Raw genomic sequence first — 17,493 nt, 5'->3', positions numbered from 1 at the left:
AAAAGATGCCTGCTTCTTGGGAGAAAAGCAATGACAAACCTAGACAGCATCTTAAAAAGCAGAGACATCACCTTGCCAACAAAGGTCCGTATAGTTAAAGCTATGATTTTCCCAGTAGTGATGTATAGAAGTGAGAGCTGGACCATAAAAGAAGGCTGATCACCGAAGAATTGATGCTTTTGAATTATGGTGCTGGAGGAGACTCTTGAGAGTCCCGTGGACTGCAAGAAGATCAAACCTATCCATTCTGAAGGAAATCAGCCCTGAGTGCTCACTGGAAGGACAGATCCTGAAGCTGAGACTCCAATACTTTGGCCACCTCATGAGAAGAGAAGACTCCCTGGAAAAGACCCTGATGTTGGGAAAGAAAGCACAAGGAGAAGGGGACGACAGAGGACGTGATGGTTGGACAGTGTTCTCGAAGCTACCAGAATGAGTTTGACCAAACTGCGGGAGGCAGTGGAAAACAGGAGTGCTTGGCGTGCTCTGGTCCATGGGGTTTCGAAGAGTTGGACACGACTAAACGACCAAACAACATCAACAAAAGTCCAGGATACAAATTGGGCTAACTTTTAAAGTTTCTGGTTTTCTACATAGGATAACCTAACCAACTATGCTACCATCCCACTATTTACTAAAGATGCCACCTTCAGTAGATTTGCTTCAGTTCACAACAAGCAGGGTGTACCATATGGTCCCTAGAATATTGTTCTATTTTGATATTGAATAGATTCAATAAATACTAAAGCATATGACTCCAAAACTGTGTTCCATAGAGCAACTATCCCACTATTTCTGCTTGAAAAACTTTTAAGTGAATGGGGAATTAGCCTCCGTTCACTTCCTCCTCCTTCTTCTTCTTCTTCTTCTTCTTCTTCTTCTTCTTCTTCTTCTTGTTGTTGTTGTTGTTGTTGTTGTTGTTGTTGTTGTTGTTGTTGTTGTTTATTCAATTTGTATACCCCACTCTTCATCCATAGATCTCAGGGTGGTTCACAACATAAAAATACAATTTAAAAACCCAAAATAGATAATAAAAATAATAACAAAAACAAAACCCACAACAATAAGCCCCCCCCCATTTTAAGTCAATGTTTCCTCCAGTGAACTCCACACCCTCTGTAAGCGATCATGAACTAGCAAAGGCGATACCTAGATATTTACGGTAAACTGCTTAACTTGGGCAATCTGGTTCCCACTGATATTCTACCTACGTTGCCTGTCATTTATTCCAACCACTATGATATGTGTTTTACTATAACTGATAATTCAGATATGCAGTAGCTAGAAAAATCCTTTATAACCTTCCTCCAACCCATTTGCAAGGAGGACACAAGGGCTGTATTATCAGCAAACAGCAAGAGTAAAGCTCATCTGTCCCCCAAATATACTGGATGAACTAGTAGCAATGTTGTTTATATATAAATTTAATCAGGGAGGCAGCAAGCAACCTTGTCAAACTCCCTTAAGAGTTGGAATGCTACTGGACAATCCTCCAGAGGGTCCTCCTTGAACTTCTACCAGATTTTATTTGTTGAGCCTTATAACTAAATAAAGCAATCAGTCTTTTATACCAGTTAAGGCAATTTCTTCCCACATACATTCCCTACCAACCAAACCAAAAGCAGCCTTTAAATCTACAAATGAAAAATATAAGGAACATTTCTTTATCATGGTCATAATACATATAAACACTTATAAACCAGTTGAAAAATTACAAAGCAGGGTTCCGTTTTTGAATTCCATTCTCAGAGCCCAGCTTGCTCCTGTTTATGTCCTCAGCTCAACTCTTCGCTGTATTACTTTGCTTTATTAGGTGTATGCCTAGTATGCCATTTTCCTTGGTGCCTAAACAGATACCGTATTTTTCGCCCTATAGGACGCACCGTCCCATAAGACGCACCTAATTTTTTTGGGGTGAAATAAAGGGGGGAAAATTATTTCCCCCCCAGGCGTGGGGCTGGGGCAGCCTGAGCTTCCCCCGACCCCAGCCCCCAAACAGGCAGCTCTCTGCAAGCCGTGGGAGCCCAGCGGTGGCTCCCGCTGCTTGAGGAGAGGTCCGCGAAGCCTGGACGCGCTGAGATCAGCGCGCGCAGGCTTCGGGATGCCGGCAACTCTCCCCAAGCAGCGGGAACGTTCCCGCTGCTTGGGGAGAGATCCGCGAAGCCTGGACGTGCTGAGATCAGCGCGCGCAGGCTTCGGGATGCCGGCAACTCTCCCCAAGCAGCGGGAGCGTTCCCGCTGCTTGGGGAGAGATCCGCGAAGCCTGGACGCGCTGAGATCAGCGCGCGCAGGCTTCGGGATGCCGGCAACTCTCCCCAAGCAGCGGGAGCGTTCCCACTGCTTGGGGAGAGATCCGCGAAGCCTGGACGCGCTGAGATCAGCGCGCGCAGGCTTCGGGATGCCGGCAACTCTCCCCAAGCAGCGGGAGCGTTCCCACTGCTTGGGGAGAGATCCGCGAAGCCTGGACGTGCTGAGATCAGCGCGCGCAGGCTTCGGGATGCCGGCAACTCTCCCCAAGCAGCGGGAACGTTCCCGCTGCTTGGGGAGAGATCCGCGAAGCCTGGACGCGCTGAGATCAGCGCGCGCAGGCTTCGGGATGCCGGCAACTCTCCCCAAGCAGCGGGAGCGTTCCCGCTGCTTGAGGAGAGGTCCGCGAAGCCTGGAGAGCGAGAGGGGTCAGTGCGCACCTACCGCTCTCGCTCTCCAGGCTTCAGCGAAAGCCTGCATTCGCCCCATAGGACGCACCCACATTTCCCCTTCATTTTTGGAAGGGAAAAAGTGCGTCTTATAGGGCGAAAAATACGGTAACTCAGGGTAGCACTCAAAGAGTGTCATGGCAAGAATTATCCCTTGTTTGCCTTAACATACTATGATGGGGGTTTGTTTCCATGTTCAAATATAAGCTTTTGAAGTAATCAAACCCAGCAGCCACGGTGACATTTTTACAATCGATACCAGCAATGAATATGTAGGAGAATATATATAAAAAAATTAATATGCACTGTATTTTGAAACTGTTAAAGTGGGTGAAATTGTTAGGATGATATACCATCACCAGCCAGTGCTACCTGTGGCTAGGCAATGCAGTCTCACAAGGGCTTGGATTTAAATCTATTAGTTCATGTCTGTCCATCCATCTTGACAGCAATTTAATAGAATCTTCACTCCAATCAGATTTACATGCGATCATGCACTGTATTCGTGGCCAGCAGTGCAGCATTTAGCCTAAGCGTGTAATGCTCCAGCAAGTGTTCAGAGCAGGTGTTATTTCCATACCCCAGCAATTAAGATGATCTTCCTCCCCATTGCCTTTTGTTCTCCCGTTATTCACTTCATTTATACTCCAGTGTTACCTCAATTTGCATGTGTATAATTACACACACACTTTTCTATCACCTTTTTATGCAGCTGGAGTCAGTCTATAGAAAGCTGGAGTTAAAATAAGCTAGACTAAAATGCCAGACCCCTTTTTGTACTAAAGACTGCATCTGTAATTTATGCAGTATAGACCTAATTATTCTCCCTGAGTATCCAAACAATTATTGTGTAAACAGGTAGAACAAAAGAAACTGTTTTGCCCCAAAACTGTTCTTTTTTCATGAGCAGCTAAAAAAGCAGACCGTTTTTCTTAAGTGAAAGACTGGTGCACAAGTCTTCTCATTAAACCATACTTGCAGCAGCTAATGCAGGCATAGGCAAACTCAGCCCTCCAGATGTTTTGGGACTACAACTCACATCATCCCTGACTACTGGTCCTGTTAGCTAGGGGTGATGGGAGTTGTAGTCCCAAAACATCTGGAGGGCCGAGTTTGCCTATGCCTGAGCTAATGTATTAAAGCAATGGTTCTCAAAAAAAATTCTCTGGGCCACATTTTCAGAATAAAAATTTGCTCATTCCACACCAAATTTTTTATTGCTAAGAAATGCATTGGAAAACAAAAAGGAACAACTCTGCGCAGTGTTTGATTTATAACATAGAACACAACTACTTTATAATATGATCATGGGACATCCAAAAGGTATAGAACAATGTAGCTACATATTTTGCAAAAAAATAAAATATTATTTTTTGATACTATCCTGAAACGTTGAAATATTTCTTTGATTGTCCTTGAATCTTCCTGCCATACTTGTCATCCTCTCCTGCCACACCAGTGTGGCACATCACACCTTTTGAGAACCACTGCATTAAATCATCAAAAAGAATAGAAGGGCTTGAAGGTGGCTTCAAATGCCACAATGACCAGCTGGGTCACCTAGTATCTAGACTTCATATCACCTGGTGCTACCTCCCATAGCTACTGTACCCTCAGTTTCTGTACACCTCTGCTCCTTTCAAGTCTTCCAGCATGGCAGAACAGGGGCTTGGATTGCTCTGCCCGGTCAAATTATCACATTGTGCTTGTTGTATTAAAAGGTACTGCCTCAGTTTCGTAAGACCAATATTTCATTTAAGTTTGTTTCTAGGGATGCAAAATACCGTATTTTTCGCTCTATAACACGCACCCGACCATAACACGCATGTAGTTTTTAGAGGAGGAAAACAAGAAAAAAAATATTCTAAATGAAACAGTGGATGTATGATTTTTGTGGTTCATGCTGTGGCCACAGACATGTGATCTGACAGTGAGTTTGGAGTAGCCCAATGCAAAAATCCTGAGGATCCATGTGGATCCATGCTTTGTAACCACGTTTTTGCACCACTGCGGCCCCAGGCAACAGTGGGTGTGTGATTTATTTGGTGCAAGATGTAGCCATGGACATGCTATGTGATCTGATGGTGAATTTGGGGTGACCCAGTGCAAAAATCCTGAGGATCCATGTGGATCCGTGCTTTGTAACCACGTTTTTGCACCACTGCGGCCCCAGGCAACAGTGGGTGTGTGATTTATTTGGTGCAAGATGTAGCCATGGACATGCTATGTGATCTGATGGTGAATTTGGGGTGACCCAGTGCAAAAATCCTGAGGATCCATGTGGATCCGTGCTTTGTAACCACGTTTTAAGTGGGGAGGGAAGGAAAAGCACTCAAGGGACAAGGAATACGCGTGGGGTGGGTGGAGAAGGATGCTGCTAATAATGCAGAAGAGGGGTTTAAGGGGAGAAGGAACACGCCTGGGGTGGGTGGAGAAGGATGCTGCTAATAATGAAGAAGAGGAGTATAAGCGGAGAAGGCTCCTCTCCTCTCCCGCTTTGCTCCTTTAAAGCAAGCAGGCTCTGCTTTTCTCCCTCCTCCCCTCTCATCCCAGGCTTAGTGAGCTGAAAAACTTTGCTGCTATTTAGCGAGCTGAGTGGGGAGGAGACAGGGACAGAGAGCCTGCTTGCTTTAAAGGAACCAACCAGACAGGAGCCGCTTACACTCATGTAAGCGGCTCCTCTCCAGGCTCTCTGTCCCTCTCTCCTCCCCACTCAGCGGCTCTTCTCCCACTTTGCTGTTTCAAAGCGAGCCACGGAGGAGGGAAGGAAGGGGAACCATGGATCCTCTGCTCACGACTGCAGCAGACGACACCCCCCCCCCGCCATCCGTAGGCATTCGCTCCATAACACGCACAGACATTTCCCCTTACTTTCTAGGAGGAAAAAAGTGAGTGTTATGGTGCAAAAAATACGGTAATTGAATAAAGGAATTTTAAAGTTTCAACTCAAAGTGGCAGTACATCTTTGTCCTGGCATGGAACTCTAGTTTTGGAGTTCCAGGCAACAGTTGTGCAAAACCAGTCTTGGCTACTCATTCATCAACACTGCCTCTAGTTTTCTCTTTATTAGAGCTTTACCTACAGAGACCCTTATGTTTAACCAAAGTGGGAGGATTGGCATTTTAGGCCCATGGAATCATGTTGTCAGTGTTTATATATTAATGCATGTTTGATATTTTAAAATGTAACTTTTAATATATGTTTTTATTTTTCTGTTACAAAATTGTACACACATGAATCATAAAATATGACTGAGAAAAAATGGGTCATGGGGGTATGTAAAATACCAAACATATTATTTTACATAATAATGAGGTGATTACAGTAAATCATAGAACAAAAACCACTGGATCTGTCACTGGGCACCAGCCTACTTACTTTGAAAGGGACACTGATGGTTCAGATATTAACAGTAGACCAGCATTTAGTGTGATGAAAAAAGTAACTTGGGCTGGCTTCCCCCACTCAAATGCAGCTGTGAGTTCAGAAGCATTTGCTTCCATTTTAAATTGTTGAGAGGACACTGGAAGCTGGGGTTAAAAGTACTTTAATCTTTTAATAAGAAATCTGGCTCATATTGCTACATCAATGTGGTGGTTAGGAACTGCTTCAGTTATTCTATTTGAAATTTTAAAATCACATCAGAATAAAATGCATAACAGACACTAACTGAAACCCAACATTATGTGGCATCTTCACAAACTGTCCTGATGACACACTGTAATAAATGTGACAGCACCATGTAGAATCAAACATCAAGATCTCAAGAATCAAAGGAACACAACTGCCCTCCCCTTACACCAACTCTAGGAATAGAGCAGTCTCCAGTATTTGTGAAGCAGATTCAATTATATAGGTGACTAGATAAGGGAAGAAAAAAATAATTCCTTTGCATATAACTAAAATAGCTACATTCTGGCAAGTACTCATGAGTGACATCTGCTCTATAGTTCTTATTATTAACATGTCTGACTTGCAGTTAAATATGTAGACATTACTCACTAAAGTGACTTGCTGAAAGACATCAGAAGCAACCCTAAGAAAGCCATCTAATTCCATTATATACACCAGATACCCAGAAGCTACCGTTATATTTATTTGTAAAGGCACTTTGCAAACTGCTTTTTATCTTTTCTTGTGAGAGGTGATATATAAATACTCAAAATAAATATTCCACAATTAATACATAAAACTAAAGGCTATTTTCAGAAGTTGAATAGCTTTAAGTTGATTATACTTGTTCCTTGTATCTGCAATACACACAAGATGGACTACACCACTGACTTTAATTTGACTTCAGCTTGGAAGAGTACTGCTTGAAGATTTTAACATGCAATGATTCATTTAATTTTAACAATACCAAAATAGACTTCTACCTTTGCCTTGACCATTTCTAGTTTGGTCGTTTACTACATTTTATTCTCTTCTCATTACAGAAGAAGAGCTCTGTTCAGAAGTTGAAGGATACTTTCTAGTTATAACCCAATATTTTAAAAACTGTACAAGAAAGTCTGCAGTCAAGAGGCAGCTTCAGGTTTGTTTCTCTTGAATAATTCCTCCATGCATCATGGCAACACATATTTGAAAAATGAAGGGATTTTTAAAAATTGTTTGATACTGCACAGTGAGTATGCTGTCCCACTGTGTGCACCTAAAGTTGCTCTTTGGATCCAAGCCACTGAAGACAAGCAGTAGGAAGTACCAAAGAGGTAGGCATGTCCCTGGAAAGAAATACGGTACAGAAATCAACAGAAGTACAGCTTCGATTAACAAACTAGTAACTACAAAAGAATATGAGGTGCAAAAGTTTTTATGGCATAATTAATCTACAGTTGTCCTTTATGTAACTTGATATGTGAAAATCTGAATTTGTTTTAACTGTTTCCAAACTTTTATATGTTTCACCTCAAGTTATTCTTCAGAACGGTATCAAGGTTATTCTTCAGTGTCAAGGCAGTCTGAGTTCATGTTATCAAGCGAAAAAAGCTGGCTAAAAGGATGGAATGAACTCTGGGAATTGGTGGTGTTGTTTTTAGTTGTGTCCAACTCTTTGTGACCCCATGGAGCAGAGCACGCCAGAATTGGTACCAGTAGAATATATTTGTTTGCAAACATACGTCACATTTGCACAATGGGCTGGATCCAAACAAGTTTTATTTGTACATAGTTCCAATTTAAATAAATGGGACAACATTCAACTAATTTACACATGAGACTAAGCTCAACTAATTTACCCAGCCAGATATAAATAATTAATTTATTATTATTATATAAGGAATTCTAAACCTTAAAATGTAGTGAGTGAAGCACTCCTACAGGAATATGGCCAAAAACAGCACAATGCAGCAATCTGCAACATTGTTTAATGCAAATCCTCAGCCCTCAACCTCTACAACACAAGGAACCAAAACTACTCCAGCATGGAAAGCAAAATTATAGATGCCATGATTCATCTTCTAAAGCACAATTATTAGAAGCTAACCTACCATCACTTTGGGTCTTGCTTTTCATTTCTTCCATCCATGTTGGGATGTCTTTCAGAGGAACGTAATCTCGTATGTATTCTTTACGCCTCTCCTCTAGTGTCATCTTCAACAAACGCTCTGTTAAAAAAAAGTTAGTATACATTACTAGTATTAAAGTTAATCCGTTTCTATTGAAGCAAGGTTCATGAATTATCCTACAAGTACCCACTTTTTCTTCCTACAGATGGAATAACATTTATCTTGGGGGAATATATGAGATTTCAAGAGTATGTTTTTATCTAAGTTTTATTGCATCTTATACCAGTTTCAGAATATAGGCAAACTGCACAAAAAGCAGTGATAAAATAGTTCAATTACACTCAGAAAGCATAATCCATCAACACCTTTATTTCTCAACAACCAAGCTTCCAATGAGTTCTTAATGCTGTGGCTGAGTTTCATTTCAGGCTTCCTTTCTAGTGTTTCTGGGCTGTATCCAACTAAGCTATACTTCTTCACGGAAATCAACAAACTTGTTAGTCATGTCTATTTATTTCAATTGGTTTGCTTCAAGTATGAATTAGTTGAATACAACCTACAATAATAAAAAAACAGACAAAACAAATGTGTGCCATTTCTTATGCAACTTGAAGCAGCGCTTAAGAACTTCCTTTGGTTTTCATGGCTGCTTATTACTTAAAACTGAAGTGATCAAGGACTTCTATTAGGACTTATCACTTAATTTAAAATGCTATTGAAATATTAGTTTGACAGGCAATACATATGTACTAATAAACCCATACCATCAAAGACATTCAGTTCACACATAACACTTAAGATATTTACTCAAGGCAAGAGCTAATTTAAGGCATTTGCACCATGCCTCCAATCTACCTCATAAACATCAACAGCATCTAGTATTGTTATAAATACAGTGGTGCCTCGCAAGACGAAAAGAATCCGTTCTGTGATTCTCTTCGTCTAGCGGTTTTTTCGTCTTGCGAAGCAAGCCCATTGACGGATTAGCGGATTAGCGCTATTAGCGGCTTTTAGCGGCTTATCGGATCAGCTGATAAGCGGCTTAGAGGCTTAGAAAAAAAGGGGGGAGGAAAAAAAACCAGCAGGAACTCGCAAGACACTGTCGTCTTGCGAAGCAAGCCCATAGGAAATTCGTTTTGCGAAGCACCTCCAAAACGGAAAACTCTTTTGTCTAGCGAGTTTTCCGTCTTGCGAGTTTTCCGTCTTGCGGGGCACCACTGTACATTGGTACCTTGGGTTAAGTACTTAATTTGTTCCAGAGGTCCGTTCTTAACCTGAAGCCCCACTTTAGCTAATGGGGTCTCCTGCTGCCGCTGCGCCGCCAGAGAACGATTTCTGTTCTCATCCTGAAGCAAAGTTCTTAACCTAAGGTACTATTTCTAGGTTAGCGGAGTCTGTAACCTGAAGCGTATGTAATCCAAGGTACCACAGTACACTCCTATTTCCTCATATATTATAATTTCTGAAGTAGGTCAAAGAAGCTTGCTCTACTAAAATTTAGCATTGCTTCAAAACTACAGAATAAACCCACACCACACTCTAGTCAATCTGTAAGGAAAATATAACTGATGTAGACTGGAAAAAAGTGATCTACTCTTCTTGAAGTTTTTATTTGCATTAGCTAAAACATCAACCTTAAAATAAAAATGTTAAGGACTTTAAGTTATAACTTTTAGGTATAAATGTTTCTACCAATAGAAATAAGAATAAAGATTTCCACGATTATAAAAACAACCCTTTAGTGTTAGGCAGTTCATGTTGGAAAATTAACAAAATCCTCTTGAACACAATGAGATTTCACACAGCTGCTCTTGAGAACGTGATGTGCTAAAGCAAACCTAAAAAGGAAGAAATATAGCAATCCACCATGCAGCTGGAGGCTCACAACTTTAGTAGAGTGAATCTAGTCTGATGTACAGTAGCTGTGGCAGATCTAGCAAGTGAATCAACAGAACAACAGGAGCTCTCAATGCTGTGGAGTCCATCCAACAGTGATGAGAAGGAAGACAAATATTCTAAATTTGCTCTGTCTTTAACTATTACAGTGCACCCAGTCTTTCCTGATGCCCAAGAAGCTTGAGACACAATTACTGCCCCCTCAGTGGTGAGGATAATTACTTTTTTCACTATTGAAAAGTATATAGACCTGGAGAGGGAAGTTAAAGGAGTGCTGTGCTTTCCTACTTCCTCTTCCAGTTCCATGTGCTTTTCAGGGATCAGATTAATTCTATTAATGCAACTTCCACCCAGATCTTTTGGAAAAGTGAAGTCTGTGCATGAACACTTTCTCTTTCCATCTGCCTGGCGAAGGCTGGGATAGGAGGGAGAGTAGCGATCAGAGGGAATTATGCCCACAACACTCAGTTTAAAACTCAAATGTGGCCATGGGCCTAAAAAGCTTGGCAACACCTATTTTTATAATAGCAAATGACTTCTGATTTGCTTTTCTTTCATCTGACTATGAGAAAAGTCACATCTACTACCGGTAGTACTCCTACTAAATCTTATTTAATAACATATCTGCAAGAAATTCACAGCTCAGGACTGGACTGGCTACTGTAAATGCAAAATGAAGCTTCCATTGTTAAATCTAGGAAGAATTTTAACATGCACAGCCCTGTCCAATAGGTACAACTTTGTTTTAATTAGCATTAATACAATGAGTTTAAATATTATTTTAAGTTTTTTATATTATATTTAAGCCATTCATAAACAATGATCACAAAAATGTAGTGACATTTTCCACTGAACAGCTAATGTATTTGCTGATGAGAGAACTTTTATAAGTCTGTTAGTTAAAACACACACCATTAGAGAATAGCCCTTACACATACTAGCGATCATTTTCTCTCCTTTTGAATAGTTACATTTTAGTCAGCATAAATGCACAGGTCAACATAAGCCTTCCCCTGTTTTATTTATTTATTTTACTTATGTATTACATTTGTATACCACCCTTCATCCAATGATCTGATAGTGGTTCACAGCATAAAAATGCAAAATAAAAACAAAATAAAATAAAAACAAGAACAAAACAATTGTGTCCATCTCTGTAGCTTCTAAATTACAGGCCCACTCTTTAATAACCACTGTTTTTAAGACTGGGGTACTGCAATCAGCCCATCAGAGAAAAGAGAGCACGTTTTGTGTTGTACTCTGACCAATGGAAGCTTGCTTGTCTAAGTTCAAAGATACTTTGTTTTTGTTTACAGAAGCAGTTTTGGTCCAACAGAGATTAGCTTACAAACTTTCATTCCGTTAGTTTCAACAACCGACAAGTTATTTGAAATGAAACTTGTATATTTCTAAGTATTTCCTGCGCTAGAAGAGCCAGCTTTGGCTGTGCTGTCACTGCGTCTGCAGTATCCTGACAATGGTTTTTAACACAGAATAGGGAGAGATCGAAACACTTTGGAAACAGGAGCAGTTGTCATTAACTTTGCAGAGCACAGAAACTAAAGTTGTAAGGAGGCAGCAAAGAGGCACTCTACACTTTCATTTCCTGACACAAGTATGAGAGGGTTGGTGCATGAGGGAGGGGTCTATTTCAAAATTCACGTCCCAAAGGTTAGGTGCTTTGCACCGACGGCAATACACGCCACCATGCCTTGCATTTCTTTGCAGTGACACGTGAATGACAGAAGGCAGCAATCAATTTTTACCGTGCTTTTTCTTGCTCTGTGTTGCAGACATCGGAGTGAGACACAGGCGACCCAGCAGAAAGCAAGAACAGAGCAGAGGAGCGACCCAAACACAGAACCATGACAAGCTATAAACAGAACCACCCAGCGAAAGAAAGTAACACAGGCATCCCGATGAAGAGGACAGATGCTTTTTTCTTTAAAAAATGGGGATTTTCTTAAATGGATGCTGTTTGCAATCAATAGTTTTGTTGTTGTTGCTCTACCTTTGGAGAAGAAGGGCAAAGTCCAAAAAATAAAATGCAACTCCAGAACAGAGAACAAAGTCAAGAGTATAAGAGAGAGAGAGAGGAAAGCGTAGCTATTATGATTTTTCCCTCCCCAGCAAAAAACCAGGCCATGCACAGGATGCAGCCTAACTAATACAGAGCCCCTGACAAGGTCGTAGCACTTGGAAGGGACAAGATAAACCCCAAGGCGACCGTCTCCTCGTCACCTGCTCTGGCTCTCTCTCTTTCCCACCCCCCACCAACCGCCCCCAACGTTCCCAACGGAAAAGCCAGCGCCTCTTTCATGCCCTCTCTTCCTCGGCTGTCCCTGGGAAAGAAACGCGTGACCCAATAAGAGAGGAAAAGTGAACTAAGGGTGGCAAGGGGGGGGGAGCGGAGAGAGAGAAGCAGCAAAAACCACAACATTCAAAGGGAAGGCTGAGGGAATGAGCGAGAGGAGGAGGAGCCCCGCTGCCTCGCCAAGGTAAGCCTGAGGTAACAGGAAGGAGACCTTGTCCAGGAAAGAGGCGGCGCGGGGGGGGGCTCTGGATCGCGCGCATCCTGGAGAAGGGGGGCAAAGCGAACTCCCCCCCCTTTTAACCGTTTGCCTGAGGAGAGCGAAGAGGGGCGCGCTTTGATGGGCGCGGATGGAGGAATGAGAGGGGGGTGTCAGTACCTTTCTCTTCCCTCCAGACCTTTTTCCGCTTGTTCCCGGGATACATGGTGCTGTGGCTGGCGGAGGCTTTGAGCTGCAGGTTCCCCAGGCTCACGGGCGACGGGGGAAGCGCGCCGACCCGGCTGCGGGGCTCGAGCGAGAGGGCACAGCTTGCTCCGCTGTGGCGGCGGCGGCGGCGTCTTCGGCGGTGATGCTCGTCGCCCTGCTGCTGCTGCTGGGCACCTCCTCCTCCTCCGCTCGCCTCCTCCCTCCTCTTATCTCTCCTTCTCTCTCTCTCTCTCTCTCACACACACACACACTCCCCTCACAGCGCTCGCCGACTGGGTCACGCCTCGCTCTAACCCGACAGACACCCCCGCAGCGCCCGCCTCCGCCGCCCGTTGGCCCCGGCAGACGCCGCTCAAGCGACGCGCCCCGCCCCCCTGCGCCGCCGCCGCAGCAGCAGCAACGACTGTTTAAAGGGGCAGGGAGGCATAATGGAGGGAGCGGGAGGAGGGGCGGCAGGCAGGGCACCCTGACAGGCAGGGGGAGCGAGGGAGGGAGGGGCAAGAGGGAACAAAAGGGGAGGAGCTAGAGCTCCATTGGGGTCTGCCACCTCTGTGCATCCTGCCGCCCGAGGCACCCAAACCTTGCCTCATAGGTGGGCCGGCCCCAGGAAGAGTGGGCTTCTCTGTGCTAACTGTGGGAGAGAAGTGACAAGGGTGTAGCTGAAGTGGAGCTTGCTCTAAGGCACATCCTGGTGCCCAGAAGAAGAAGAAAATGGGTTTAAGGCTTGGGTTTTGGAGCTGCAGAATACCTTCTGGGCATATATCCGTAGAGCAGCTCACTGCTGGGCTGCAGCTCAGTACCTTAACTGTAAGACTTATTGAACTTAAGTAGGGACGTTACTTGCAAGCGGAGCAAGTAGCTAGGTATTAAAAATATTGTTACGTTCCCGCCAAGCACTGAGAAATTTGAGGTCTGTTCAAGTTGCCCGAGTTTGGTTCCCTTTGGAAGTAGGTCACCGTTAAAAGGTCGCAGGAGTTTTATTGACATTTTGTAATATCTGCACTTATTTACACATACAGAGTGAGCAGAGATGTGGACATACTTCATAACACGGCTAACCAAAGTCCACTGCTCTGGCGTCAGATCTCAAGGGGACATCCAAAACTTTTAAGATGCTTAACAAAAGTCAGTTCTCTGTGCTATTTCATGTGTGTGTGATTCTCGTCACACAGAGACATCTGCATTACCTCATCGTTAGCTAGGGGTCTTCTGCTACCTTTTCTGATTTTTATATTCACAACATTCCCAAAGTGATTCTGAAGTAAAAATTGTCTAACCATTTAGTTCCCATGGCAACCCAACAACAGAATTTACTAGAGGTGCCACATAATACTGTTCAGCATCGGTAAGAACTCACTCATTTAGTGTGGCAGAGCACGCTACCTATTGAATTCAAGCAGGTGCCTTCACTGTACTCTTTTGTGTGCCTGCTAAATTTTAATCTGTTTCAGTATTTTAGTATTTAACTTTTGTATGTTTAAAAGTATATTTTAAAACATGGTTGTGTTTTTTTCTTCATTTACTTTTTTGTCTTTTGTAAACCACTTTGAGGTTTTTCTACTCAAGTGGCGTATAAATTTCATTCATTTAATAAATAATAAATAAAAGGTTGTGCCTGGCCACATCTGGCCAGCCAGTTCGGGCAACATTCTGCCCAATCTTCTAACACCATGCATTCTGCCCTCCTACAGTCTGCAGTGGTCTGTTTTACTCGCTCCTCATTCTACCACTTCATTCTTCCTCATGGAGCTGTGCAGATTTAAAAGTGTATTAAAAGGTTCTCTGAACATGGCCATACTCCCACACAGCCTTTGGTAAGCCCATACACTAAAATTCTGTGGAATCATAGAGCAGACACCACCAGAACTACTTACCGTATTTATTTAGAGCATTTATAATCAGCTCTTTAGCCCAAAACATACCAGAGTACCTTACAGAATAATAATAATAATATAATAATAATAATTAATAAATAGTCCCAACCCTCAGGTTTACATTCTAGCACACCATGGCACAAAAATGAAAAGGGAGGACGCTGCAAACCCAAGGAGCACTTTAAATTAGAGTTACAGTTTTTATAAAGACCAGCTGCAGAGCTGGGGGGAGCCAGGATTTTTGCCCTTGGTGAAGCCTCCAGAGCAGTGCCATTGAGGCTCCCAGCCTGTGTATATGTGCATGGGTGTAGCCAGGATTTTTGTGGGGGGGGCAGGCCCTCAATTAGCTATGTCTTTTTATTGATTTTTACTGATATTGGGGGGCAGCTGCCCCTCCCTTGGCTACGCCCGTGTGTGTGTATACAAATATGCATGGGTGTGTGGGTGTGCCAAACTGGGTCTTTGACCCGGGTGAAATGAATCCTAGTTTTGTCCCTGCCAGCTGGAATGGAAACAGTCCAGGTAGCCTGATGATAGGTGACAAGGAAGAAGAGTCAAAGGGCGGATGATCTCTCAACAGAGCTTATTGAATAGTCCTTATTTTCCGCTCTCCGCGTTCTGCACTCTTCCTGGTTTGGTTTGGTTCAGGTGTTACGGGGACTACAATACCCATCAGCCACAACCGGCCGGCCCAACGGTTAGGGAATATGGGGGACTTGTAGTCCAGCAACTCCAGGTGCCCCCCCCACCCAGATTTGCAAGCATCAAGAGTGCTGGTGTGCATTCAGCTTGCTGCCTTAAAACGCCTGCCCAGCCCCTGGATTGGGGGCGAAAAACAACACCCCCTTGCTGCTTCTGTTGCTGCCCAAGCAGCGGCTGCTGCCGACACCAAAGCACAACCGCCCTGCTCCTCCCCGCCGCTGGTTTCAAAGCGATCTGAATTTCGCCTTCCTCCCCAACGCAGCACGCGGGAACACCAGAGGCTGCAGCCGTCTTTTTCCGGGTCAGCAGGAGCAGCGGGGCCGTGATTGGCTGGCAGGAAAGAAGGCGGTTGCTAGGTAACCGCGTCAGGGCAGAACCTTGGAGAAAACGAGGCGGAGCCGGCGAGGCGGCGGCGATGCTGGTGGCAGGCGAGGGAGGCGCCTCCTCCCGATTGGATGAAGGCGCCAGTTGACTTGGGAGGGCGCATAGTGTGGCAGGCTGTCCTCTTCTGCTCCTTGTAAACAGTCTGAGCAGCTCCTTTTGCAGAGCAGCGGCAAGGATGCGTGGCCCAGCCTAGCCCCTGGTCCTGCCTCTCTTGGGGGAATCCCAAAAGCAAAGGAAGTATTGGAGATGAAGGCTCCTCTTGTAGCACTGGTTTTGATGCCCTTCTGGGTCACAGTGCATAGTAGGTATCTGGTATTATCCTTCTTTTTACTGTTTTATTTAAACACAAAAAACCCCTTAATTCACACGCTCTTTAAAAAGAACTTATTTAAAAGGCAGTTGCTGATCACTAAGCATCTTATCTGGAGGGAGAAGAAGGGGTATCAACTTGACTAAAATATTGGGGGGCAGGTAAGCCCTACCCCACATAATCACATAATGTGGCACACACACATGATTTGAATAGCAATGTCCATTAACTTGGGTGGTCCCCTCAAATATTTTATTAGGGGAGCTGAAGGGACCCCTAGGAGTTGGCTCCTATAGGAAGAAGAATGGAGGTATTTCTAATTGAGCACTGATTCAGATGGTACACATGTTCATGCCCACATTTTATTTTATTGTGTAGATCCCCCACTTTTCCTCCAAAGAGCTCAACGTTGTGTGCAGTGCTCCCTCCCTCCCTGTTTTATTCTCACAACAACTCTGTGAGGTAGGTTAAACTGAGAGACTGTGACTGGCACATGGTCACCCAAGTGAGTTTCATGGTTGGAGTAAGGATTTGAACCCTGGTCGCCCAGGTCTTCATCCAACACTCTAACCCAATGGTAGGCAACCTAAGGCCCATGGGCTGGATGCCGCCCAATTACCTTCTCAATCCGACCCGCGGATGGTCTGGGAATCAGCGTGTTTTTACATGGGTAGAATGTGTCCTTTTATTTAAAATGCATCTCTGGGTTATTTGTGGGGCCTGCCTGGTGTTCTTACATGAGTAGAATGTGTGCTTTTGTTTAAAATGCATCTCTGGGTTATTTATGGAGCATAGGAATTCGTTCATATTTTTTTCAAAATATAGTCCGGCCCACCACATGCTCTGAGGGACGGTGGACCGGCCCACGGCTGAAAAAGGTTGCTGACCCCTGCTTTAACCACTACACCATGCTGGGGAAAAGCCATGGAATTACCACATGTAATAATCACACATGCAGCTTTAATACTGTAATACAGTGGTGCCTCGCAAGACGAAATTAATTCGTTCCGCGAATTTTTTCGTCTAGCGAATTTTTCGTCTTGCGAAGCACGGTTTCCCATAGGAATGCATTGAAAATCAATTAATGCATTCCTATGGTCAAAAAAAGTCCAAACAAAGCCAAATTTGGTACAACAAGAGTTTATTAAGTGCTCTTTAAAGTCACACATACTGTAAAGAGCATTTCAAAATTCAAACCCAGATTTTTTTAAAAAAAACAGCAGAGTGGCCCAATGGTCACAGAAAATCATAAAAATGCAGAAAAAACCCCACAAGCTTCCAGATTCTTGCAAACCCCTCCCCAACTGTTCCCCCTGCCACCCAGCACACAGAAATTCAAATCCAGAATTTTTTTTTTAAAAAAAACAGCAGAGTGGCCCAATGGTCACA

At 43.7% G+C, this 17,493-nt stretch overlaps 2 protein-coding genes across 12 annotated transcripts in view; one reads left to right on the top strand and one right to left on the bottom strand.

Moving 5' to 3' along the window:
* The window catches only part of MACROD2 (mono-ADP ribosylhydrolase 2), a 996,145-nt gene extending 982,989 nt beyond the window's left edge, over nt 1-13,156 (bottom strand). The window contains exons 1-2 of one of the 5 annotated variants that reach the window (XM_081189152.1): nt 12,787-13,156; nt 8,183-8,299 (exon numbers count right to left, since the gene is read on the bottom strand). In XM_081189152.1, the coding sequence (XP_081045278.1) occupies nt 8,183-8,299; nt 12,787-12,832 (163 nt within the window). In that variant the 5' untranslated portion in view covers nt 12,833-13,156. Of the gene's footprint in view, nt 1-8,182; nt 8,300-11,862; nt 12,595-12,786 lie in introns of those variants that run through there. The other 4 variants (XM_081189150.1, XM_081189149.1, XM_081189153.1 and 1 more) reach the window with 4 other exon arrangements.
* A 2,644-nt stretch (nt 13,157-15,800) lies between these two features.
* Nucleotides 15,801-17,493, top strand: part of SEL1L2 (SEL1L2 adaptor subunit of SYVN1 ubiquitin ligase) — a 42,962-nt gene continuing 41,269 nt past the window's right edge. For all 7 annotated transcript variants that reach the window (XM_081189115.1, XM_081189114.1, XM_081189112.1 and 4 more), the window contains exon 1: nt 15,801-16,095. In XM_081189115.1, coding sequence (XP_081045241.1) covers nt 16,041-16,095 — 55 coding nt within the window. In that variant the 5' untranslated portion in view covers nt 15,801-16,040. The remainder of the gene's footprint in view (nt 16,096-17,493) is intronic.

Source organism: Podarcis bocagei (genome assembly GCF_964188305.1).
Source record: "Podarcis bocagei genome assembly, chromosome: 3".
NCBI classification, from domain to species: Eukaryota; Metazoa; Chordata; class Lepidosauria; order Squamata; family Lacertidae; genus Podarcis; species Podarcis bocagei.
This window is presented reverse-complemented; position numbering and strand designations above follow the sequence as displayed.